Source organism: Callorhinus ursinus, unplaced genomic scaffold, assembly GCF_003265705.2.
Source record: "Callorhinus ursinus isolate GAN/ISIS: 27379988/994484 unplaced genomic scaffold, GSC_fseal_2.0 scaffold10, whole genome shotgun sequence".
In the NCBI taxonomy this organism is placed as follows: domain Eukaryota; kingdom Metazoa; phylum Chordata; class Mammalia; order Carnivora; family Otariidae; genus Callorhinus; species Callorhinus ursinus.
In genome coordinates this window covers 75,499,733-75,527,517 of record NW_027397072.1, presented here as the reverse complement: position 1 = coordinate 75,527,517, position 27,785 = coordinate 75,499,733, and the positions used below count along the sequence as shown (strand labels likewise).

The following is a 27,785-nucleotide window of genomic DNA, read 5'->3' as shown; positions in this document are numbered from 1 at the left end:
TGTGTGTGTGTGTGTGTGTGTGTGTGTGTGTGTGTGTGTGTGTGTGTTAAATTTCAGAAACATTTTCTTCAATTAGTTTCAGTATTTGTTCCATTGCTTTTACTTTCTTCTTTAGGAGCCTCTGTTATAAGTATGTTTAATCTTTTTTGTGTCTTCTGTATATGCTACTTTATCTCACATCTTTATGATCTCTTTCTTCATTTCTTTTTGGCTTTAAGATTTTTACCCTTTTTTGCTTTCTGTATCTCTTAAGGCATTATCAGCTTTGTTTATTTGCTTTCATGTTCCTTCTGGTTTATTTTTATTTTTGAAATTTTTTTCTTTTATTTCTAAATATTTTTGCTTTTTGTCACTTTGTGAGTGTTCTAATTCTGATTTAGTTCTTTAATATCTTCTTTCATTTTCTTAATTTCTTTTGGGTTGTTTTGAAATATTAAGTTTTAAGAGTTTCCATCTGTTTTGTGGGCATGTCTTTCTGTTATGCTTTTATTAACTGCAGATATAATTTTTCTCCATTCTTTTCTCTCTTTCTAATAGTAACTTTCCATGGGATTCAACTCCAGTCTTTTTTGTGGCTTACAAGTAATTATCCTGAACATTTAGGTAGGAAGGTTGGATCAGAGTAGCTTTTCTATCTTTATAGCTCTAGAACTCTCAATTCATGTCTTTTTGAAAATATGACTTTATGAGATTTCCTGTTTCTTTTCCTCCCCATTTTTATCTGGATTGTCTCTTTCCTTTGGCCCTATTACACCGTCCTGTTCAATTCGAATCCCACTTCTGGCCATTTGTCTTTTCACAAGACCGTTTGCACTCTCATCTGCAAATTGGAGTGGGCAATAGTTTCTTCCATTTTCAGCTGTGGTTTTCAGATTGGCCCTCTCTGCTTTCCAGGGAGTACCTGCTAGTGAATTGAGGTGTCCATGGTTTGTTCCCACCTGTTATAGCTTGTCATTCATGGAGATACCTTGTCAACTAGCTTTGTCATAGTTTCTGTTTTTTCTCATTAAGAAGTACGGGCTTGGGCGCCTGGGTGGCTCAGTCGGTTAGGCGACTGCCTTCGGCTCGGGTCATGATCCTGGAGTCCAGGGATCGAGTCCCGCATCGGGCTTCCTGCTCGGCGGGGAGTCTGCTTCTCCCTCTGACCCTCTTCCCTCTTGTGCTTTCTATCTCTCATTCTCTCTCTCTCTCAAATAAATAAATGAAATCTTTAAAAAAAAAAAAAGAAGTACGGGCTTTTGTTTTTTCTAATTAAGAAGCATGCTAATGTCCTGATTTAAAAAACTTGAATTTCGCTATATATTAGTAAAATAATATCCAGAAAAATTCTTTTTATATAGTATATACGTGTGTCTGTTTTTCCCTTCTCTCAACTATCTTAGGGTTAGCTCTTTTTTGAAATTGTCAGTTGGCAAAGACCTTATTGAATTTTTATTTACATTTTATTGATTACTTGTGGTGTTAACCACTTTTTATGTGTTTATAGCCTATGCATTTTTTCTATTGTGAATTGTTTTTTCTTTTGTCCATTTCCCCATTGCTATATTTATCTTTTTCTTACTGATTTCTAAGATCTTTGAATATTAGTATATCAACTTTTTGTTTTTCATGTTTTGTTAGTGTTTCTTCCCCAGCTGTTTTTCTTTTAAACTTTAAAAAATTGTTTTAAAATTGTATGTATTTAAATGTATCATTATTTTCTATTATTATCTCTTATCCTATGAAAAGGCAATATTATATATTATTAAATTACTTAAATTACATATGAAATGCTGTAAATCAGTGAAGTTCAAAGATTGGCCAAAGTTTTGGTCTTGGAAATTCATTTTTTTTAAAGATTTTATTTATTTGCAAGAGAGTGAGAATGTGTGCATGCGTGCATGAGCTGGTGGGGGGGGGAAGGGCAAGGAGAGGGACAAGCAGACTCCCTGCTCAAGGAAAGATATAGTCATGTGTAAATTTAAACATAATGAGCAATATAACCAGGAATGATTAAATATCCTAACCTAAGGAAATAATTAAAAGGTTAACTCAAAGAACTGAGGTGTTATGGGTGTACATATGCATAGTGCTTGAGATATAGAATATAGGAGAGGTTGGTAAATGGGATTTAGTTTAACTGATACAAACACATTTATGTATATACCACCCACGTATATAGACCCACACATACATATACCCATATATACATATACATTTATGTGTATGTGTGTGTCTAAGAGCTAATAAATAGCAGGTAAGAATATAGATTTAAATAAGTAAGGGATATATTACATATATGCATATATATGTATTTATTTTATATATATGAAAATATATATGTTATCTATATAAAATCTAAAATATGTAAAATATATTTGGGTATTTATTAGGTATTTTAGATCCACAAAAACAGGGGATCAGTTGGGTGATAAAGGAAGAAAGCTAATATATATTGAATGTTTATTCTGGGCAACCATCATGTTTTCACATATTTATTTATTTAGATTTATTTATTTATTTTAGAGAGAGAGCATGAGAGTGGGCACGGGGGTGGGAAAGGGAGGGGCAGAGGGAGAGGGAGAGAGAATCTCAAGCGCACTCCACACTGAGTGTGAGCCCCACACAGAGCTCAGTCTCATGACCCTGAGATCACAACCTGAGCCAAAACCAAGAGTCTGATGCTTAACTGACTGCCCTACCTAGGCGCCCCCATATTTTTTTTTTTAAAGTAAACTACAACAACCCTGTGTGGTAGATAATATTATGCCCATTTAGTAGGCATTGGGAAAGTAAACTGGCATATTAGAAAGAACATGGACTTTGTCAGTCACCACTGACTAGCTGTGTGACTTTGGTCAAATTGCTCCTGTCTGAGTCTTGAGTTTCACATATGTAAAAAGGAGATAAAAATAGCACCTAATTCAAGGGGTTGTGAAGATTTTCAAAGGGATTACTTATGATTTTTCTGAAAAAAATAATCGTATTTTAACCATTGCATGAAACTTGCTTATGAAGTTCACTTGAGTGGTTATTATTTCTTGTTGTGAAGATTGAATATGATAATTTATAGAGTAGATACCATAGGAGTCATTTAATAAATGGTAGCTATTACTACTGCTGTTGTGAAGATTAATAACTTGTCTAAGGTTTGAATTTGTGTATCAGCCTTTAAAACGCTTTTTGTACTAAACTATACTATTTAAAAACATTCATAATACAGATATTCCATATCTCCTTTTTCATTGGCTCAGATGGTTAAGTGTCTGCCTTTGGCTCGGGTCGTGATCCCGGGGTCCTGGGATCGAGTCCCGCATCGGGCTCCCTGCTGGGCGGGGAACCTGCTTCTCCCTCTGCCTCTGCCTCTCTCTCTCTCTGACTCTCATGAATAAATAAATAAAACATTTAAAAAAATGTTAAATATTTGTAGATGAGGCAATGTAAAGTAGGCCCTGAGGATACAGAAAAGTAAGGCATGATTGATAATCATGTAGGAGCCACAGTTGGTAGAGAAGGCAGGGAGTTGTTAGAAAAAAGAGATTACTTTCTTGAAATTAGACAAGCCAGAAAACAGCATTTTGGAACCCGGTTTTTAACAGACTTTGATTCTCCAGATAAAACAAAAGTTACATGTTGATGAGAGTAAATGTTGCAGTCAAATAATAAAATATATTTATTTACATACATTGTTTTTAAATTCTGAGTTCTTTTTTTAAAAATTTTACTTTATTATGTTATGTTAATCACCATACATTACATCATTAGTTTTTTTTAAATTTTTTATTGTTATGTTAATCACCATACATTACATCATTAGTTTTGGATGCAGTGTTCCATGATTCATTGTTCGCATATAACACCCAGTGCTCCATTCAATATGTGCCCTACTTAATACCCATCACCAGGCTAACCTATCCCCCCAACCCCCTCCCCTCTAGAACCCTCAGTTTGTTTCTCAGAGTACATCGTCTCTCATGGTTCATCACCCCCTCCAATTTCCCCCCCTTCATTTTTCCCTTCCTACTATCTTCTTCTTCTTTTTTTTTAAACATACAATGTATTATTTGTTTCAGAGGTAAAGGTCTGTGATTCATCAGTCTTACAAAATTCACAGTGCTTACCATGGCACATACCCTCCCCACTGTCTTATCACCCAGCCACCCAATCCCTCCCACCCCCCACCACTCCGGCAACCCTCAGTTTGTTTTCTTAGATTAAGAATTCCTCATATCAGTGAGATCATATGATACATGTCTTTCTCTGATTGACTTATTTTGCTTAGCATAATACCCTCTAGTTCCATCCACGTCATTGCAAATGGCAAGATTTCGGGGTTTTTTTGATGGCTGCATAATATTCCATTGTATATATATATACCACTTCTTCTTTATCTATCCATTCATCTGTTGACGGACAGCTTGGCCCTTTCCATAGTTTGGCTATTGTGGACATTGCTGCTATAAACATTAGGGTGCACGTAGCCCTTCGGATCCCTACATTTGTATCTTTGGGGTAAATACCCAGTAGTGCAATTGCTGATAGCTCTATTTTCAACGTTTTGAGGAACCTCCATACTGTTTTCCAGAGTGGTTGCACCAGCTTACATTCCCACCAACAATGTAGGAGGGTTCCCCTTTTTCCTCATCCTCGCCAACATCTGTTGTTTCCCGACTTGTTAATTTTAGCCATTCTGACGAGTGTGAGGTGGTATCTCATTGAGGTTTTGATTTGGATTTCCCTGAAGCCAATAGATGTTGAGCACTTTTTCATGTGTCTGTTGGCCATTTGGATGTCTTCTTTGGAAAAATGTCTGTTCATGTCTTCTGCCCATATATTATATACCTTATATAATCATCAAGTTGTATTTTTCCCAGATGCTTTGAAATCTGTGCACATTTCTTTCCTAATTCTCCTGAGATTGATATGAAACCAGCCAATTTTGGTTGTCATCACGAGGAATAAACCAGAAGAGAGGAATGGTGGGGGCAGCTGATTGGACATTTACTCTTCCAGTACAGTATGTCTAAATGGACAGTCCTACCATGATGGTTTTTTCCGTTCCTCCTGAATTTGCAGGAGGGGACAGAAGGAATGTTTCCATTGGTGAAATAGTGGTACTGCCTGCCATGTGGTATATCCTACCATCAATTATTACTAAAAAGAAAACCAGAGACATGGATTGTTACTGGCCAAAGTATGTGCTATTGTGGGCATTTCCTTTCTTGTTTTGCTTTATGAAAATTATATGCCTCATAGGAAGAAACCAAACAGTTTATATAATTGAAACCTCATTAGTAGATTTTACATTTTATTTACCAAAATGCTAATAATCTATGTTTGAAAACTTAAACATTGAACCACTAGCAAATCAGAACTAAATAAATAATTCTGTTGTTGTAGAAGGACCAACAGTGTTGGATTACCACTGATATATCAGAAATCTTTCTTTTTCTTTTTTTTTTAAGATTTTTATTTATTTATTAGAGAACACGAGAGCACAAGCAGGGAGGAGGTGCAGAGGGAGAGGGAGAAGCAGACTGAGCAGGGAGCCTGATGCAGGACTGAATCCCAGGACCCTAGGATATTGACCTTAGCTGAAGGCAGACACTTAACTGACTGAGCCACCCAGGCACCCAAAACCTTTCTTTTTAAAAAGAGCACATTTTAGAAATAATTTAATAATACAGTTTAAATTTTAAAATGTGATTTAGAAAGAGAAATTATCTGGGGAGGATTTAAGATACATACAATAAAAATTACATTTCATATGGAAGCTCCACCTTCCAGACAATGAAATATTTACATCCCACGATTTTTCTCTGTGTGGAATTTTTTAGTAGATACTCTGAGGTTACAAAATAGGAAAAGCTCTGTCCTTGGAGAATTTACAGTTTAATGTGGAATAAATAAACTATGTGGTAGAAACCTAAATGACAAAAGCTAAAACAGTTTATGAAGAGAAAATTCAACTGTGCAGGGAGGTGGTAGACTTGCTAGGATCAAAGTCCTCTGTGGCTGAATTTTGGTTAATGGGGTACCTTTGTGCCCCACCTTTTTTTAATAATTGCCTTTCATCCAGCAAACTGGAATCAACTTTTCTCTTTAGAGATTATCTGTGATGCACCATCCAAATTGACAACTATCCAGCAGCAATTATATGAATTCTAGCACATGTTATCTGTGTACTTGCAGCACAGGGCAAAAAGAAGGATGATGTTTTAGAACTCCATTAATTTCATCACATGATACATGGTAGATGAGCACCATAAAACATCATAGTTCTTTGGAACTATGAAATATCTCTTGATCTTAATAGAAATTTAGGGTATAAAAAGAAGATAAGCATTTAGAGAAAGAGAGAGAAAGAACTTGTCATGTGCTAGGGTAATTTTTTTTTTTTGAGAAAAAAAAATATAACCAGGTCAACATGTTCTGTTACTGTTTAATTCCTGCATATCTGTCAACCCAACAAGATCTCAAATCTCTAAGGTAGTGACTACCTCAGATTCAAATTCAGCAGACACCTGAGCTGGTGTCTTTCCTGGTCTCTCCATCACGTCACTAGGCCAAGTGCTCCTCTTCTGTGTTATTATTAATATTATATTAATAATATAACATATTAATATATAATAAAATAATATAATTGATGGTAGGATGTACCACATGGTTTTATTAATAATTATTAATACCACATGTGATATTATTTCTGTCAGTTGTATCAACACCACTATAGATGCACTGAAACATCTATATAGATCCCAATTGAAATGTACTTTTTCCCTGTTTGCTCTCCTATATTGCTAAAAATACAAGCTTCTCAAACTAGTAGCTTTGCCTTATTCACTACCTGGTACCTAGAAGGCTCTAAGTAAACTGAAGGCTGAGTAAACTGAATACTTACAAACAACAACATAGACACTCAGTGTGAAATACTGGCCAGGCACAAGAATGATAAGACCTAAGACATAGTGATAGACATGATTCAGGTATATTATTATTTGAACAAACTTGATTCTAATATTTACCCCCCCAAATATATAGTTGAAAAGACCCAAATTGTAATCTTCCTAATACGTGTGGCATTAGTTTAGTATTTGTCATGTTCTATATTTCTTTTGTATCCCCTTGAACATTTTTTTTAAGTTTATTTATTTATTAATCTTTACGTAAATTCTACATCCAACGTGGGACTTGAACTCATGACCCCGAGATCAAGAATCTCATGCTTTTCCGACTGAGCCAGCTAGGTGCCCCTCCATTTGAGCATTTAATACATTTTATTACTATCTGATTTAAAGTTGAAGGTAGATAAATGAAAGCTGAACAAAAAACAAAAAGAAGGTCTTAGTAAATGGTAGGAACTTGTTATCTTGAATCTAGGAATATAAGACTGGGTCTTACTTGAAAAGTAGGAGTTTGTAAACATAGTTAAGAATAGGTAGAAATTTTGGAAAGAATCAACTGGTGTGCCCAAAGCAGAGCTAGCAACATCCAGTGTATATTGCAAGGATGGCCCCCACAGGGAGGAGGACTGTTAAAAGAGTGGGATAGCCCACTATTTTAAAGGAAAATTTCATTAAAAGAGCCTCATGCATGATCTCATTTTCATTTTGATTTACTAGAGGCATATGGTGGGCATATCAACAGTACCCTTCAAATCAAAATGCATCATCATTTAGGAATTTCTGAAGGGGAAATAGTCTGTGACTGCACTCTCTGAGAACCATCAGCTCACCTACCTGCGTCCCTTAGAACTGAAGCTTTCGGATATACTTCAAAACCTTTTCCTTTGTTTCTTGCTATATAATGTGTGATGACTGAAATGTTACTGCATTTGATTTTTTTGTGTGTAAAACAAGATTCAATCACTGTTTAAAAAAAAAGAATGAGATGACTTTACTTGATGATTTAAAGAAAAGGCTTCTCTCTAATATATTTATGACATCTAAAATGCCTTTTGTCCTCAGGCTAGCGCTGTAGTTCTTTGGTGCTTAAGTCGATAATGCATTTAACACTGCACCTACAAGGAAAATGACAGTTTTTGAACTGTTTATTCCAAGTGCTTTCAAAATGAAGACACTACAAAAGTGGTAAAAGTATGTTGTTGAAAAAAAACGAGGTAGGAGATTATTAATTCCTTAAAGATCAAGAATATTATAAATTCAAATGATCCCACTCATTATCAATATGGAGTCCCTTTACAGGTTTGCATATTGTAATGTGTTCTTGAAATGAGATAGATAATGACTTTGTAACATCAACTATTTACACTTTCAGCGGCTAAATCCTTTTTTGGATGTGAAATGTGTTTATTTTATTGTGTGGTAATATATATCAAGAATACAATGAAATTTTAAATCTTGTCATATTCAGGTTTTTATAGTACTTTATGCATTTTTAAGAGTTTTGAGTGACCAAATTTTGTAAAATAATTTGTCTTGCAAAAAAATGTGTTTGCATCGTGTGTTCTATGTAGCAATTGCTCAGTAATTTTCTTTGAATTGAATTAAGTTATATCCACAGTTGCTTAATGAAAAGAGCACTTAATTTGTAATCCATAGGTCTCGTGATTTTCCTGTCCTTCTCTTTCCTCATCTGTGAAATGGGAATAATACCTTACAACGCTGGTTGAAGGATCAATGTTCATGAATAAAACACTCCTAACAAATGACAAATGGGAGATACATACTATATCATCGCTATTACTGTTATCCAAGTGGCTTATTACTGAAGTAATAGAGTTTTCATGTAATTATATCAAAGATAGTTCTGGGACTTAGACTCTGAGAAAGCATTATAGTGAGGACATAGAGAATTTAGGAAAATAAAAAGAATATGTAAACAAAATTTGAAGAAAACTGTGAAAATATATTACCATATACAGTTATATCTGTCCATACATTGAATCACTGTCTTTTAAAAAATACACAATAGGGGCGCTTGGGTGGCTCAGTCAGTTAAGCGTCTGCCTTAGGCTCAGGTCATGATCCCGGGGTCCTGGGATCGAGTCCCCCATCGGGCTCCTTGCTCAGCAGGGAGCCTGCTTCTCTGCCTCTGCCCCTCCCCCTGCTTGTGCTCTCTGTCTCTCTCTCTTACAAATAAATAAATAAAATCTTTTTTTAAAGATTTTATTTATTTATTTGACAGAGACACAGCGAGAGAGGGAACACAAATGGAGGAGGGAGAAGCAGGCTTCCCGCCGAGCGGGGAGCCTGATATGGGACTCTATCCCAGGACCCCAGGATCACGACCTGAGCCACAGGCAGACACTTAACTGAGCTACCCAGGCACCCCACAAATAAATTTTTTTTTTTTTTTTTTTTGCCACGAAGTGTGTTTTATTTTCATTAAACATACAAATAATTTGCTATAATATCCCAGGGCAAACCGGAGAATTTGGCAGTCCAATTGGGGGGGTCCCCTCAGAGACCCGCAGGCTGGTGGCGTCGGCACGGAGTGCCCGGGTTCACAGTGCAGCTTGTCGCTCGTGTCCATCTTGCAGGTGGCTCTTCTTCCTCCACATCACGACTGGGGTGTCTCGAAGATGACGGGGGTGGGGAATCCTCTAGGTTCTTAGGAAATTTCACTCCGCTTCTCCTGCTCAATGGTCTCTTTGGTCAGCAGGGTGTTCTTCTCCTGCGTCTCCGTTTTCTTCAGCTTGGCCTTATCGAAGCTGGCGATTTCCCCCATGTCCGGCTTGTCTGCCATTTTCTTAAAGCGATCCGTGGAGTTCCGCTCCGAGCCAGGCGCCTGGTGCTCCCACTCGCGTCGCTGCAGCAGGAGACCCAAATAAAAACTTTTTAAACCATATGTTCCCACCATGGTTTGGAAATTGAAAAGAAAAATTAAAGTTGAAACTGTAATGATTAAATAAACAATTTAAAAATGGCTCATGTAGGTAGCTGTGGAAAAAAAAAAAACTTGTAAAAACTCAAAAGTATAAAAGTAAAGCCCAGTTAGCTAGAATTCTGAGGTACTAGTACATTTTTGATTAAGTACTTACAGCTTTTTCTATTCCTCCACTCTGCCTAGCTGCCATTTCTCAACTATGGAAGGGATTGAAAGTCCGTCAGAGCTCTTGCCCGTAGCACGAAAGTCATTTGAAGAAGATGGTGGCAGGCTAGACACATAAGGAAAAAATGAAGGTGATAGGCCTCAGTTCAGGACGATCAGCATATTCACAATGGTGGAGATATGGGCCAAGCCTCATTACAGGTGAAGGATGGTGATGTGTGAACTCATGGGGTTAACAAGCTACTTCACACACTGGGTGGGATAATACTTCTTCCTACAGGTCTACATGGCAAATACAGTGTATGTAAGGCCGCAGTGACAATTTGTTTCAGTGGCCTTAAAGAGTATATGTACCATAGATTTAATGTGTAAAATTAAGAGCAGTGTATATGAAATATATTTTAGGAATCTGTGATTTTGTGACCAAAGATCTGAATGATACTCAGAAACAAATCCCAGGTTTTTTTCTACAGGACCATGATAAACATCTGGAGAGTTGGCTAAATTTGTCAGTATTCATCTAATATTTTAGGAATAGTCAATATTTCAATAATAGTTTTATTTGCTTTTTCATAGCTCCAGATTCAGTATTGTTTGTTGCCTTGTTTTGTCCTCTAAGTCTACTTTTTTTCTTGCCATTTGCAGGTATCACATTTAGAGGTTTAGAGTTTAGCAGTTGTGATATCTTGCTGTTGAATTCAAATTGTCCATTAATGGCATGTCTACTGCAGTACATGGGGCACTGTTTTCATAGCACGAGTGCTCCTTGACTCTGAGTGGTTTTCTGTTACAAGATTTTCGTTTATAAGACTGTTTTACTTTGGCTTCTGAATATGCTGACATCCTTCACTTTTCCCTTGGTTATAGCACGCTTTATTTTTGAACATTTAAAAAAGCTCCCAAATCTTTAACAGTAATAAAGGCATTCGCTATTTTAATTATAACATGGACAAAATAAAAACAAAGGGAAACCCTTTGTTTTGTCATTTGATGATTACCATAAAACACAGAAAAGTTAATTTGCTTTTCTAAGAAAAATTATGCTGGCATCTTTGGTACACATTACTACCCATAAAGATTTGAGCTTTTGAATCCTCCATAGTAAATGACTTTTAAAATGCATAACCTCAGAATGTCCTAAGAAGCTTTCAGCTTTATAGTTATTTCATTATAGGGTACCTGTATAATAAATTCTAGGAAGATGGGACTAACTGTGGCAGTGGCGTTCTACACTCTGTAAACACTTTCCTTCATCTTGTCCCTTTGCAGTGACTCTCAACAGAAAGGCTTTCTCTTTTGTGGACTTGTTGGTATAGCGTGGCACTAAGTGATACCAGGTTAGCAACTGGGGAACGACTTCGTAAAACTGTTTATGGAAGTGAATTTGCAGAGTTCAAGCCTGTGTTTTTTTCCTTCTCAAATCATCCAGCAACTTTAGATTCTGGCAGAAGTTGGAGTTTATTTTACAAAACACGAAAAAGCTTTTAAACCAACGTTTTTGAGGTAAATCTGTAGCAAAAGTGAGGCCACCTGCTGTTAAGAAAAGTGCTTACACATTCAGCACATTTCTGTCCCCAATAGAGGGTACTGCTGAGTTAAACACTGCCATTATTGTTCAGATCCTGTAGGTGGCAGCAGTTCCCACAGTTTCAGGGCATAACAATGGCTTGATTTGTGGGTCTAAGAATAAAGCTGTCATGAACTCATGGGATCCTTATACTGTAAGGGCTCTTCTTTGGAATGTGATACATGAGAAAATTACCATTAGTTAAGTTCCTTTTTATATTTTAAATCGTGTCCCCAAACAAGTGTTCCCAGACTTAATTTTACATTATGTTACATTATGAAGTATAAATCTTTAAGTAATCTGAGGGAAAGACATGATAGGAACTTTTTTTTACCTTTTCCTTACCCCTCCCACCCCTCCCCCCCAATTACAAGAATAATTCATTGTTAATTTTTACTGCCGTGGCAATCTTGGGAAGGGAATCCTACTTGCTGTACAAGCATAATTTTCCTTGTGTTCAGGAGCTGAGTGGTTAATGGTTTAATGTTGTCATTCAACTTCTAGGAGGCTTTGAACCAAATTATAGCACCTATAAAAGAGTGATTTTATAACTGTCTTTAATAAAAAGGAGTTTTGAATAATACTGTGATTTCCTATTAGTCGACTCAGAACTCAGCAAGTAAGTACTCTTAGAGTGATTCAATCACCTACTGCTCTGAGAAGAGGCAGTCATTATCAGTGTGGCTGGTCACACGAATACACACACACACACACACACACACACGCCCCTCCACTTGTCCAAAATAAACCCCACATTAGGTATAAAGATTGCTATTCGTTTAATTGTAATGGTCAGTGATTATTTAAAAACAATTTTCCCTGCCTATTATTTTGTTTAGATCAGAGTTGCAAAATCCTAAATGAAACTAGTTTTTGGTTCAAGTTAAAATACAGGTAAGCCTGCCTCTGAAATGTTTATTGAGAAATTCAGAAACTTTGGCTTATTGTTCAAATTAGTTATCCAGAACTTAAAAATGTTAATTTATTCAGATTAACATCAAAGTCTGGGAATCCCATCTTTTTTTAATAGGAAAGACTACATTTTCTGTATTTATCATTTGAGATAGTAGAATAGTAAATTAACTGCACTATATAAGTATCCTAATATATTTTGAAGGGAATAGGTTGAACTTATTCTTCTGCAGCTGATCTATTTTTATTAATTAGATACCTTTTAGCTCTATTGAATCTTAGTTTTTGGGATTAATCTGCTTCTGTTAAGTAAATATATTATTCAACTCTTAAACCATACAGATTTATATGCATTGTGCATATACAGAGACATGCATATGTACATTCTTGCAGATAAAGAAAATGTAGCTTTATGAGGTATGGCATATTTGGATCATATCAGAGATATATGCCTTATATTGTTCATCTATGTATCAAAACATTTATCTGTATATTCAGAATGGTGTTTTTCTTAAAGAATGATGAGTGTTAACATACACCTACATATCCCATTTGATGGGTATGAAAGGAAACAGAATTATAAAAGCAAAAAAATTTGCTAAGAACCTTCCATGATCTGAATATTTTGTGTGTGTATTATCTGCCACTTAACAAACCTATCTATGTTGTTTTTTAAAGCCGATCCTAGAAGCAAAAATACAAATCAATTTATTTTTGAATACTTTTACTATGATACGTTTATATAAAACCTATTTTTGATAGCAAAACAATTTAATTATGTGCAAATATATTTCTGTTGTCCTTGTTGTTTTTAGCATATTTAAAATAACTAGCTACATAGCAATGATCCATCATTTAAGACAAGGCTCTCTTGGTTATCTGGGAGCATTGTGGCCTCTCTAAAAATATTTCAGGCAGATATACACCAAGATACTACAAGATACATTCCATTTTTTTTTTTTTGCAATTCTTTTTTTAGAAATTTATGTTAAAATCAATACCAATTTGTTAGTTTCTCATACAAATTGTGAACATGTAAAGGTGATCACTTTGCTCTAGTTCATAAATTTTATGAAGTATTTTAATGAAATAATTTTTGTCCTTCAATGAATTTATATTGCTATTTAACAAGATATTCCCTACTATTAATGTTGATTTTTACTTTTTGTAAGTAAAGTTATTTTGATGAATGAAAAAGCTTTCGATGAGTCAGATACTGTGAATTCTTGGAGTTGTTTTCAGCAGCTAAGATGTATATAGGTTTTAAAAATATAGTAAAAAATATTTTAGGCATCATAAATGTAGAAAAGGAAAATGAGCTCTTTGGTTAAGCTTGAATGGTTTAGACTCATTTAGTCCCATATTTTAGCATTTCTTTTTAATTCCTTATAATTAAAATTCTTTTTTATTTATTTAAAAATGATTTTGTATTTTATTTCCCCATATTCAATAATAGTAAACTTTAATATTAGTAAAATATCACCTAAAAAAGATGTTCACAGAAATTACTTAACATTTGAAAAGACAGGATAAGATTAACTCACACATGTCAAGGGGAATTCTAGGGCTTACAGAATAGTATAATAACACTGATAGGGAAAGATTTTTAAGAGAGGAAGCACAGTGACTGATACGTCTGACTTTGAGAAAGCAGCAGATACAATAAGCCCTTGATGCTAAGTAATGGTTGGTGAATGGAATTTCTCATTAATTGAATTTTCTGTTTAACCAGTTTCCATGTGTATATACTGTACATGTGACCAGTTTTTTAATCATTAGAATATAATAACATAAACAACTTTAAACACATACTAAAAATAATCCCTTCTAAAAAAATTATTCAGGAGGCCCATTGTGATCTTTAGTCTGATTGATTATAATCATGAGCATCTATTGCTATTTTAGAGCCCTGTTTTATGGGGAAAGAATTTGATAGTGATTGAATTTTCTAGTTGCTTGGGTTACAAATAAATGAGAATTTGTTAATATTAATTCTATAAATTTAAGTAAGGATATTTATTATAAACATTTAGCTAAAATATTATATAAGCATAGTTATTTTCTGAATCATATGATTTAAAATAAGAGGACCTCAAGAATCTTTTTCTCTATGTGGCTTACTATAAATTCCTGGACTCTCATAATGGTTCTATTTTTTACCCTAGGAGAGCCCTGTTCTTTCACAGGTCTGATGCTGTATAGAATCCCCATTGGGTATTACTGGTGAGCATGCATTTTTCTGTATAGGGTAGAATGATTGTTACAAAACTCAGTTAGTGTCATAAACATGTCAGGTATTCCAGTATATGGGAGAATTCTTCTCTCCCTTCATGGATGGCACATTATCTCCGTGTGTATCTGGTTCCATGACCCATAAAAGGGACCTTCCAAGCCATGGGCATATAAAATTAGGCTCTGCTTAAAGTTAACATTTTAAAAGGTACCACCTATATCATAAAGAATTATAATATTAGTGCTCTAGTTTTGAATGCTCTCAAATCAAATCAATAAGTAAGCATAGCACACATGCTGTGGGCAAGACATGTTTACACGGTATGAAAACACAGTGAAGACTCCTGCAATTGACATTTTCCCCTTCAGGCCTGACTGACCAGCCCTATCTACTCTCTCACCTAAGTGAATATACCACCCTCAACCAGTGTGAGGAGAATGAAACCCAATGTGAAATTTAGTTTCCCTACTTGACATTTAAAGTCAACTTCCCATTCAATTTAAGTATTTTTCTTAGTCTCCCTTATGTCCTTTCAGAAAAACAATGATGAGATAAAAATTAATTACTCATGAATTCACACAATTATTGCATTTTACTATTTTTACTGTGTAGGGATCCAACAGTCCCTGTCCTCAAGTCCTTTGTAGTCTAATGGACTGTACTCACCTTAAAATCATCACTTGGTTAATAATAGGTGAAACATAGGCAAAACAATTGCTCTCTTATGTATAGAAAGTCTGTATATGAGTAGTTATAAATACTTGATGGTATAGCTCAAACTGGAATCCTAGATTCTTGACTTCTAGGCTTACACTGTTGTACTTCTAAAGTTTACTTCTAAGTTGGGCATTGAGAATTCAAAGCTATAAGAACAAGGGCATCTGGCAGTCTCAGTTGGTAGAGCATGTGACTCTTGATCTCAGGGCCATGAGTTCAAGCTCCACACTGGGTGTAGAGATTACTAAAAAAGTAAATAAACTTAAAAAAAAAAACCACAACAAAGCTATAAGAGCATACGAAAGTCATTATTTAGCGGAAGTTCTAAGGGAAAATAATACTGTTGCAGTTCCCATAATAATACAAAATAAAAATGATTATGTGAAAAATTATTCATTTAAAAAACTGATATTCAGAGCACGTAGATGGCTCAGTTGGTTAACTGACTCGATTTTGGTTCAGGTCATGATCTCAGGGTTGTGAGACTGAGCCCTGTGACTAGCTCTGCACTGGGCGTAGGGCCTGCTTAAAATTCTCTCTCCCTCTGCCCGAAAAGGAAAAAAAAAAAACAAACCCGATATTCAAGTAAAACTGGATTTATTTATTTATTTTTTAAGATTTTACTTATTTATTTGAGAGAGTGAGAGCCAGAGAGAGCACTGGCTGGGTGAAGGGCAGAGGGAGAAGCAGACTCCCCGCTGAGCAGAGATCCCGATGTGGGGCTCACTCCTGGTACTCCAGGATCATGACCTGAGCCGAAGGCAGATGCTTAACCAACTGAGCCACCCAGGCATCCCGTAAAACTGAATTTGATTAAAAGAAGAGTAATCTGCCTGGTGATGGGTATTAAAGAGGGCAAGTATTGAATGGAGCACTGGGTGTTATACGCGAACAATGAATCATGGAACACTACACCAAAAACTAATGATGTAATGTATGGTGATTAACATGACATAATAAAATAAAATAAAATAAAAAAAAAAGAAGAGTAATCCCAGAAAACCCTTTGCCTTCTAAAGTTCTTTTTTTTTTTTAATAGAGAGAGAAAGAGCATGTGAGTGGGGCGGGGAGGGGCAGAGGGAGACTCTTAAGCAGGTTCCATGCCCAGTGTGGAGCCTGACATGGGGTTCAATGTCATGACCTTGAGATCATGACTTGAGCAGAAATTAAGAGTTTGGCACTTAACTGTCTGAACCACCCAGGTGCCCCTCCCTTGTTTTTAAAGAGTGATATGAATGGAGCTTCTGAATATACCCTGAGACTTTAGAAGTATATGATGCTGTCAATTATCATAAAAATATATTTCTAGAGAAGTCTGAATAGTTGTCTCTTTAAAAAAGTTTCCTTGCAAAATCTCTAAGGGACACAAGCAAGTTTCTAAGAATCAAGGGCTTGCCCCTCAGCCTGTGCCATGAACCTTCAATCTGAAGCACCTCATACTGTACCTCATGCCTTCTCTACAGAACTTTGCACCCCTTATTACACAGAGTCCTCCTGGGGAGAAACATACTCCAAAGTGATCTGAGGTAATTGGGATGGAGACGGATGAGGTACTGTTAGCAGAAATTGACAAATGAGTCTAATATTTATACAGAAATGCAAAGGACCAATGATAGTCAAGATAATCTTTTTTTTTTTAATTGAAGAAAAAGAACTTGGAAGATTTACACTACCAGATATCAAGGTTTATTATAACAGTAATTAAGAAAGTGTGGTATTGGTAAAAGATTGACGATGTCTAAGATGAGGAAGTCTAAGGGAATAGTGGAGAGTCCAGAAACAGATCCATACCTATCTGGAAACTTGATTTATGACATAGGGGGCACTGCAGAACAAAAGAGAGAGATGGAATTTTCAATGAAATATTCTACACTTGATCTTAGCCAAAAGGCTAAGAAGCAATCACTAAAACATTCTGAGCTAACAGGATAGCCTTATAGAAAAAAAAATCATGATCCCTTACCTCACACCATCTACAAATATCAGTTCCAAGTGAAATGAGAATCTAAATGTGAGGCATAAAACAGTAATGCTTATAACAAAAATATGTAAGAGTATCTTCATGACCCTTTGCAAAAGAGTTTGTAAACAGGATGAAAAACAACTGTATAGAAAAAGAGTGATAAATTGGTCCATATTATAATTAGGAACTTCTGTTACTGAAGGACACTGTTCAGAAAGGGAAAAGGTAAGTTACAGAGTAGGAGAAGATATTCGCAATGCATATAATGAACTAAGGACTTGTTTCTAGAATATAAAACAGATTCTTACAAATCAGTGGAAAAAGAAAACCTAATTTCAGAAATGCAGAAGACGTAATCAGGCATCACAAAAAAGATATCCAATGGCCAGTAAATATAGAAAAAGATACTAAACCTAAATAGTCACAGGGAAATGCAAATTAAAACCACAATAAGATAGCAATACACCCACCCCCAAGAGAATGGCTAAAATTAAAAAAAACAACAACTTTACAAAACCAAGTGTTGGTAAGGATACAAAGCAAACGAAACTCATACTACTGATAGAAGTGGCAAAATCATCTGAAAGCTGTTTGACAATATTTACTAAAGCTGAGCAGATACATATCCTGTTACCTGGCAATTTCACTCCTAAGTATAGTAGACCGTACAGAAATGTGTATGTATGTGCACCAAAAGACACTCAAGAATGCTCATAAAATTGTTAATACAACTGGAAATAACACAAATGCCCATCAACATTGAATAAATATTGTGGTTCTTTCATACAATGGAATACTTTATTATAAAAGCAAAGAAAACGAATCAGCTACTTCTACAGACAACATCCTGAATGAATGTCACAAACATAAGGTTGAGCAAAAGATGCCCGACTCAAAATAATGCCTACTATGTGATTCCATTTATATAAAGTTCAAAGGATGGCAAACTGTGGTCTTGAGATTAGGGTGATGGTTACATCTGGGGAGGAGAGAAAGGACACAAGGGAAGCTTCAAGGATATGAGGAATAATCCATTTCTTAAACTGGGTGATAATTATGTGGGTGTGTTCAACTTGTGATAATTCTTTCAGCAATGATTTTATTTTCATTTTTCCAGATGTAGGTTGTACTTCAACAAACATGTTTAACAAAAAAGGAGACAGGCATTTTTTGCAGGCTTTGAAAGTAGAGAGCAGAGGAAAAATAGGCCAGGAAGTGGAGAAGGAGCTCTGGATGCTCTTTTTCTGATTTGGGGTAAGTGGTTCACAGATGAGATAGATCAGTGTCATTCCCTGAGCCAAAAACTCGTGGCACATGCCACAATGCTGCAATGTTCTGTGTGCTCTGGGTCCTACCCTCCATGGGTTGGTGTCTATAAAGTACTTGAATGCTGTCAGAAGCTGGGGGTCTGAGTCATAGAACTTAAAACCATTGAGCTTCGAGCACACACTGCTCAGCAGAGAACCATTTCCCTCCAAAACCTTTCCTGACCCATCAGTTTGGGCCACGTACTCTTCTTCATGCTCCCATGGTACCAGTCCTTGGGGTACCCCACCTCCCCACCCTCCAGACACTGTAAGCTTCTTGAGGGAGCACGTTTGTCTTGTTTAGTGACTAGTGCCTAGCATCGTGGCTGCTACACAATGATCATATGAATGACTGTAAGTCAGCGGTTCATAATGTAAGAGGTGCCCGTGTTTAACTATTTTGTAGATAGATTTGTTCAGTTTGAAATACATCATTCTTGTCAGCACTCAAAATTAGGATGAAGAGTTTGGGACTCTTTTTTAGGCACTTACCTCCTTTTGTTGTTGTAGTGAAGTTTTTACAATAAAGTAGAAGCTTGAAAGGGTCTAGTATTCTTGGTTCTAAACAGCATTTTTTTTCTCAGAATAACAGTGTGCCCTTCTTGAAAGTCTCTGCTTACATTATAAAGATATGAAATCATTTCTTTTTCCTGATAACATGGAGTTTAGTGATATTTTCAAATTGCTCTTGAATCACAACTAAAAAAGAACTTGATAGCAGAGTTATTATGGATGATCGTTTCTCAAAACGTTTTGAGTTTTGGTGTTTTTTTTTTTTTTTTTATTGTACCAAGTTGAGATATGAACTCCAGTCATAATTATAATCAGGTAGCGAAGCTAGGCTTGAATTTCATGTTTTTGCCATTGGTGTGCTTTCTTTCGAATCAACTGTGTTTTTAATAAGTGAAATTTTTATATTGGAGTCGTAATAGCAGAGGTCTATGTCATACCACAAATATAAACTGTGTGATTTAATGACAATGCCCAAAGCAGGTAACTAGAGTGAAGACAAATGAAATTCTTCCTTTTGTATTTGTTGGTCATTGTGTGAAGGCAATCACAGACACAATCTGTGTCCTGGGATGTGGTACGTGAAATGGATGCAAGTCCTTGAATTCCATCATTTTGTGCATTCAAATGGATAGACAGAAGACCACGAGGCCCTTTAATTTAGAAATTCCCACAGTTCTCCATAGAGTGGCTCTCCAGTGGTTCCAGCTGTCACTTTTCCTAAGGGTTTTGACATCACATCTTCATCAGTGAAGTAATTCTGCTTCAGCAGGGAGATTTTCATATTTATGACCTATCGGCTAGATTCCAAATGCTCTTTGGTATTTTCTGTATATTGTGGCACACTTGGCTTCAGGTAGTTTCTGCGTCATATTCATGGTAGCTTTGTAAAGCTGTCTGTAGTATGTAAGAGAGCTCTAAAATTGAGGTTTTTCATGTATAACTGTATGAGAAATATTTTAGACATACGAAGGAATGGCATGAAATATGGGTCTCATACCAACATTAATGGCATTAGCTATCCAAAAACCATGTGTTTTTAAAATTTTTATCTATTATCATTTTTTATTTTATTATCATTTTTAAAAGATTTTATTTATTTGAGAGAGAGAAAAGGAGAGACAGTGAGAGAGTACAAGCAGGGAGGAGAGGGAGAAGCAGGCTCCCCGCAGAGCAGGGAACCCGATGCGGGGCTCGATCTCAGGACCCTGGGACCATGACCTGAGCCGAAGGCAGATGCTTAACTGACTGAACCACCCAGGCGCCCTACCATGTGTTTTTACAAAAATATGTATCAGTTGTCTATCTTCAGGGCTATGGAATGTGTAAGTTTACCTGTATATAATGCAGTAATACCTATTATTTTAATAACTTTCTTATAAAGTGATGTTCAGTTGTATTGCTATAAAATATGGAATCAGGACATTTGTTAAGCTCAAGGATATTTATTACACATTAGGAAAAGCCTTTGTTTTATTAAATATGTTTAAAATATTAATATCTCTAATTCTGATTTATTTTTCAAAATTTGAGTTGATTTCACTAAGTAGTGTTTTCTTGTTTTGCTATACTATTTAATTTTGGAAGTTTATCACTCTTCCTTTAGCCTACTGGTTTCCAGATCTGTTCCTTCGTGGAATACTTTTTATAGTATGATGTCATGGCAGAACTTCAAAATGCATTCATGAGCTATAATAGTGGATTGCAATACTTGGATTAAAATTATGGAAAAATAAACAAAAACTTTACAAACTAATTCCTGTGAGAAGTACCAACTGTGATTCTTTTTCTTTTTTTAAAGATTTTATTTATTTATTTGACAGAGAGAATGTGAGCACAAGCAGGGGGAATGGCAGGGGGAGAGGGAGAAAGCAGACTCTCCTGCTGAACAGGGAGCCTGATACAGGACTTGATCCCTGGACTCCAGGATCATGACCTGAGCTGAAGGCAGATGCTTAACTGACTGGGCCACCCAGGTGCTCCCCAACTGTGATTCTTATGCTTTGAAAACTTTATAACAGAATGGAAGAAATAATGGTAACATAATAGAAAAATTGGATTACTGTATAAAAAACAAGAAGGATTCAATTTAAAATGAGGTTTTATAAAGCCTTTCAATGAGAACAGTGTTTTTATGTCTTATCACACACCTATTTAATATAAGAACAATGCTTCATAGTTGGATCTGCACAGTAGTTATAACATCCAGTTATATTATTATATTTTGTTTTTTTAATTATTATATGTTCTTTGGCAGGGAGATGTGAAAATCACATTTTCACACATATATGTTATATGAAAAGGAAAAACACATGGATTATTTTGCAACAGATAGGTGATCTTGAATCAGACTTTTCCATAAGTGTTTAATTATTTAATTTTCAACAGCCACTTCCCATTCTTCTTGCAACTAAAAGCTCTATGTATCTTCCTTTTGAAATGTTTTGGATTTTGAGTACATGAGTATTACAACTTATGTTCTTTATTTTATTTTTAAAGATTTTATTTGACAGAGAAAGAGACAGCGAGAGAAGGAACACAAGCAGGGGGAGTGGGAGAGGGAGAAGCAGGCTTCCTGCCGAGCAGGGAGCCCGATATGGGGCTCTATCCCAGGACCCCGGGATCATGACCTGAGCCGAAGGCAGATGTTTAATGACTGAGCCACCCAGGCGCCCCTTATGTTCTTTTTTAAAAAAGATTTTGTTTATTTATATGAGAGAGAGAGATAGTGTGTGTGCATGGGGGGAGGGGCAGAGGGAGAGAGAGAAACAGTTTCCCCGCTGAGCTGGGAGCCCTTGATCCCAGGACCCTGAGATTATCACCTGAGCCGAAGTTAGACACTTAACCAACTGAGCCACCCAGGCGTCCCACAACTTACATCTGAGAGCAGTATTTTACTAGATGAGTAGTGTTTTAATTTTATTTCTCCCCATTCCAACCTAATAATTCAATGAGATCTAAATTCAACTTTGCTATCTCCTTTGTAAAATGTCATTTGATAAATTAATTATTTTAATACAAAAATCAATTAAATTGAACTATTCATACGGTAGTTGCATAATTTATAAAAATATTAATTCACAGTGCCTATGATGAATGGCTTGCCCTTCATTTCTGTCAGTATATCTCTCTTGACTGTACGTATGACCTCCTTTTGATGTTCTTTGTCACTGTGAGGGCTGGATCATATACTTTTCTTACTACTGCTCTTTTACCCATTATACCTCCCAAACTAGAAGGGGCCTTGTTTAATTGGTAACTAATTGCCTTAGGTACCTTGAGAATAAACATTATTTGGGACACCAACAAATTTATAGCAAAATCTTGGAAAGCATGAAATTCAGAAAATGTCTTCCTTCCTTCCTTCCTTCCTTCCTTCCTTCCTTCCTTCCTTTTTAAGATTTTATTTATTTGTTTGACAGTGAGAGAGTACAAGCAGGGGGAGCTGCAGAGAGAGGGAGAAGCAGGCTCCCTGCTAAGCAGGGAGCCTGATGCGGGACTCAACCCTGGGATCATGACCCAAGCCAAAGGCAGATGCTTAACAGACTGAGCCACCCAGGGACCCTGACAAAATATTTTTAATGTAACATTTATCAGTGTTCAAAATGGGCTACAGTTCTTCATAGAATACATGAAGGGGTGCCTGGGTGGCTCAGTTGTTTGGGCATCTGCCTTTAGCTCAGGTCATGATCCCAGAATCCTGGGATCAAGTCCTGTATCGGGCTCCTTGCTTAGCGGGGAGCCTGCTTCTCCCTCTCCCTGTGCCACTCCCCCTGCTTGTGCTCTCTCTCCCTGTCAATTAAGTAAATTAAATCTTTAAAAAATTTTTTGAAAAAAAAAAAGAATACATGAAGATAAAAGCTTTCTCTTAAGGCACTTGTACCTACTTTAAGGATTTACTGTAACAAAACATGCTTCCTTGATTGTATTTATTAGAGCCAAATTTTGTGATCTTTTGTGGATGTACTAGATCTTATTTTGGCTATATTAAGCAATGGTCAACAGAAGAGAAAATTACTTTGAATCCTAAATAGTTATAGAAGAGAACATTAGAAGAAAGTCACCTATGCCAGGGACCTTAGGCCGAAGACGCAAATACCTTTGGTTTTTTGTTTGTTTGTTTCTTTGGAGAAACAAATACCTTTAAATAGACTGTGTATTTAAAAACCAAGCAACAAAACTTCAAGTTTCAGTTCTGAACTTCTTCTATCTTCCAGTCCCATTTGAAAACCTGTTCTTTCTCTGTCTCTTGAACAACTCAAGAGTACATACTCTTGTTTTTATTTGCTTTGGAAAGCGCTAATCAAACTCTTGGTGGTAAAAATAATTTATTTAATAGGGAAATGATTTTTGCTTTTTGTTGTTGTTCTTCTTGATGAGATTTTTTTCCCCAGGGCCAGTTGATGAGGGCATTTTGACGACCTGATTTTTACCTGCTGCCATTGACTTTTCCTTTTTGAGGTGAGACTAAGCTTTTGAAAGCTCTTTGGTGATTCATAGAAGAAAAAGCCTTCGGGAAAAAATACTTGTACTTGATGTTAAGGTGTAACTAAATTTCTTTGTTGTTTGTTTTTTTGGAATTGTGTTAAAATTGTGAAATTGTAATGACTAAGTGCACATTTTTGAAGGTTTTTACTTTGTTTATTTCCTTCATCAAGAAACAAAACAAAACAAAAAAACCAAGCAGACCAGTTAACTGTTAACCCTGATTTGTTTTTACTCTTCAAGTGACATTACTTTTTAACTGGCTACATTTGGATAAGAAAAGCATGGATTTTAAACCACTTAGTAATTTGGTTTCATTTTTAACACAAATAACACCTTTTCATCCATTTTATATAAACTTCAAACAACATACGTTTTAACTTACTGCCAAATAAGAAGAAATGTGTTACATTAAAGTGCATGTTGTTTGCTTGCGCATTTGGAAATACCATTCATTTTATAGCAATTTTGAGTTATTTTTCTGTCACTTTGTATTCCTATTCAAAGAGACATACAGAAACCCTCACTCAAAACAACTCCCTTAGGGTTTACTCCTGGATGTCAGCAGACAAGAGTGGGAGGTACAGTATACAACAAGCTTAGGTCATGGAAATGTCAACTCTTGGTGACTTGCATTTATTGTTATCCTTTGAATTGTGTCCTCTTGAAATTCTGTGAGTGGTATTTTAATATATTTCATTTGTGTTTAGGTGGGCAAGAGAGAGATGCCATGTCACTTTTTTTTCCCTTCCTTCTGTTGATATAAAAAATTGAAATGCTCTCATTCTTTAGGATTTGGTTCAAATTTTAAAAACGTGTGATGCGAAGGCATAGTACATACAGAATGTGAAGTGTTAGTAACATAAGAGACTAGGGCGTAAAAATGGGGGAACTTTTTCAATGTTAAGATGCAGTTCAAAGTGTAAGATTGTTTTTAATTTAAGGAAGTGAAACAGACATTAGAGAGATCCAGAGCAAATAGATTTAGTTGTGTTCTTGTTCTTACTTTTGAGAACTAGAAGCAGTGTTTTGATTGAGAATTCCGAGGAATCAAGGACTTCGCAGGCACAGATAGGAAGATTTGGGCTCTAATTAGCAGTGTGACCTTGGACGAGTCATTTCACTTTCTGAGCCATAGGGGCTCAAAGTTTAAGTTCTTATATGACAACAAAGACTGGCAGATGCATTACAGAATGGTGTGGTGATCTCAGCCTAAGAAGTCCTGCCTCAGATTTAGTCTTTTTGGGCAGGATAGAAGAATGGGGGAGAAGAGGGCTATTAAAAATAATTGATACTATGGAAGTTCACCTTTCCCCCCTTTAGATCCTTTATAAACTGCAACAAATTAAGTTTAGTAGCCATCAACAAAAGATGGGTTAATACTCTTCTCAAAGACAGAATGGCGCAGGTGTTATATGGATGGATATACCCACTGTGTTTGTTTTATGTCAGTTTCTGTATTTTCCTACAATTTGAACAGTTTGTTCAAAAATCACTAGAGTGATTTTAATTTTCTCCAGTGTTCTGCAGCAGATTGTACGGCAAGAGCTTTGTCTGGAAAGGGTGTTTGTAACCTAAGTGTTCAGTTTGCCAGTTTTACTCCCCATACTGCCTAGTTGTGTGTCTTCTATATTTAACATGACTAAAGAATATCACAGGATAAGATGTAGAAAAAGAAAACAGCTCTCCTGGGCTTCATTGTGATTCTAAGACAATAGTGCACTGGGAGGTTAGAAAGGAATCCCTTCTAAAAAAAAAAATTCTTTTTTTAGTCCCTTTTCTTTACCATTTTAAATTGTATCAAGAGAATATGGTTTCTTTTAGAGAGACTATGGATTAGAGTTACCTAAAACATATCAGTGACTATAAGAAAGAGAGACTGCTTCACGGCAGATAAGTTTTGGATAAAATTTATAACTAGTAAATCAAAAACATCCCCTGGAAGCTTTCTCTGACCTACCTCATCGCCTGCACCTGTTGGGTTAGGTACCTCTCTGTGAAGCTCTTGGAAGCAATACTCTTTTGTCTCTTTTTCACTGTGTGAGACATACATCATGACTAGCACATCATCACTAGTTGGAGAGCTCCGCAAAGGCAGGGACTGTATCTTATTTGGCTTCGTGTTCTTACCCATGTCACACAGTAGTTGTTCAGGAAATATCTGTTGAATGCATGTCAGGTATAGAGAAATGATGGACAGACCCTAGTTACGTCCACATCCCTACATCCGAATGAGTAATGTGTTTAGGTTTGAAAATATCCTCACTGCCTTTTCATTAAGAAACAAATGCTTCTGCAGTCTTCCAGAAGAGTTGATATTTATTATTTTTGAGGACTATTAAAAATTACATATGTGTAACATTTTTATATCAAAAAAATTTTTTTACAGTTTTGTAATATGTAAACATTTCATAAAAATATATTGTCAAGAATGTTATCACTTGATTTGGGTAACTTGACTGCTTTGGGGTTTTTAAAAGCCTTTGTAGTGTTGATTTCAATGCTGTTGATTCCAATACTTGGCCAAGGATGTCAGTTAGAAGCAATTCTTCCTCACTACTAGTTGTTGGCCTGTGACGTGAGCAAGACAGATTTGGACCCAAGCTGAAATGTCTAGTCAGGCCCCATTCAGGTCATGGTGTAGTTCAAGCAGGCTGTGCACATTTCTCATTCCCCATCAGTATGAGGCCAGTGAACCTGCACCAGCCAAAATTTTTACTGCCATTCTGTTGGGCTGCTGAGTAGATCCAGTTTCATTTTTATTAATGATTAAATTAGATTTCTTCCATATATAATCACTTTTTGAGAGAATCTCTTACTTTCTTATGAACTCTTGAATCTCAAAGTCATGAGCAATACATAATTCTACATCTTAAATTCAGCAAAGTCTCCCCCCACCCCGGTATTCAGAATAAGGCCATAGTTGCATGGGACCATAACCAAGTTTATAATTTTCAAAATGTCAAAGCATTTGAAGTTTTTCACGTTTCTGTGGTAAAAGTCCTTGGTACAGTTTTACACTTTCCTTTATATTGACTGATCTAAAGATTTGACTATTAATTTAACAAGCATTATTATACTTTTCTTCTAGAATAAACCAAAGCTCTTTAAATAAATTGATCCCTTACTGTCCCATAACAATAAAGAGTATTCAGTACTCAGATTTTTCAGACACTACTGCACAGTATTGTCAATACTTGAAGAGAAGAGCAGCTGTTGTCTAGTGAGTGAGGGCTGAAAGGTGAACACTCCCTACAGATTCAAAGAAACACAGGCACCCTACTTTATTCTGTATGCATAAGTAGAGCTCAGTAGAAAATGTGGTCAGATTTCATGTATATTTCATAGAGTAACAACGCATTTTCCACTGTTGACTAATACAGCCTTTAGAGCCCACCCTTGTAGGTGACTTGAACATTGCCATATACCCTGCAGGCACTCATTAAATACTAGCTGATGATGAGAGATGAATATCCCTGCTTTTCAGTACTGCACATGAGATAACCAGTGCTTCTAGGTAGAGTTAATTAATATCTGGTGGTCTTCTACATTCCAAAGAGAATATGACTTCGAATTCTCTCTCTTCACAGATAAATTTGTAAGGTCACAAAAGTTGTTGTCCCAGTTTGGGATTTGGAAATAACATTTAAATGAGTAATGGTAACCCATAGTAATGTAAATGCTTGGTTCTACTGGCCCCTTAAGTCTAAAGTGTAGGCATCAGGGGACTCTGATACACTCATTTGCTTTTGAGAACCTTAGGTGCTGCTGGCAGTGATATGTGTTGGCATCATATGTTGCATTATTAGTGTGATGGTAGATTTAGAAGTTAAGTGTCAGTCTTTGGCTGCAATTATTTGCTAGCCAAAGAACCTTAGCCATTTTCAGGTATGAGGTTTTTTAATTGGAAAAGGGAGAATATCCTCATTTATTATTCATAGATACAGTACATTTATTATGATTCTTTTGTTAAAGATGAGACAAAATATGAATTAAAACCAAGTACAGTTTTAAAGACTCTTCAAAATAAATCAGAATGCTGGTTTTATATATCTTCATACAAAAATTATGATTTTAAATTTTATTAGCTGATTGAGT

At 35.9% G+C, this 27,785-nt stretch overlaps 2 protein-coding genes across 6 annotated transcripts in view; one reads left to right on the top strand and one right to left on the bottom strand.

Annotated features, from left to right (window-relative positions):
- The window catches only part of CAMKMT (calmodulin-lysine N-methyltransferase), a 379,199-nt gene that overhangs the window by 107,849 nt on the left and 243,565 nt on the right, over positions 1–27,785 (top strand). The gene's annotated exons all lie outside the window — the stretch shown is intronic.
- LOC112821623 (thymosin beta-10-like) lies at positions 9,346–9,816 on the bottom strand. The gene has a single exon (XM_073897769.1). The coding sequence runs from the start codon at positions 9,799–9,801 to the stop codon at positions 9,553–9,555; it is 249 nt and encodes an 82-aa protein (XP_073753870.1). The 5' UTR covers positions 9,802–9,816; the 3' UTR covers positions 9,346–9,552.

Bases quoted from the DNA above. Each gene is read 5' to 3' on its own strand.
- LOC112821623 (XM_073897769.1), bottom strand. From the start codon at position 9,801: ATGGTGGGAACATATGGTTTAAAAAGTTTTTATTTGGGTCTCCTGCTG.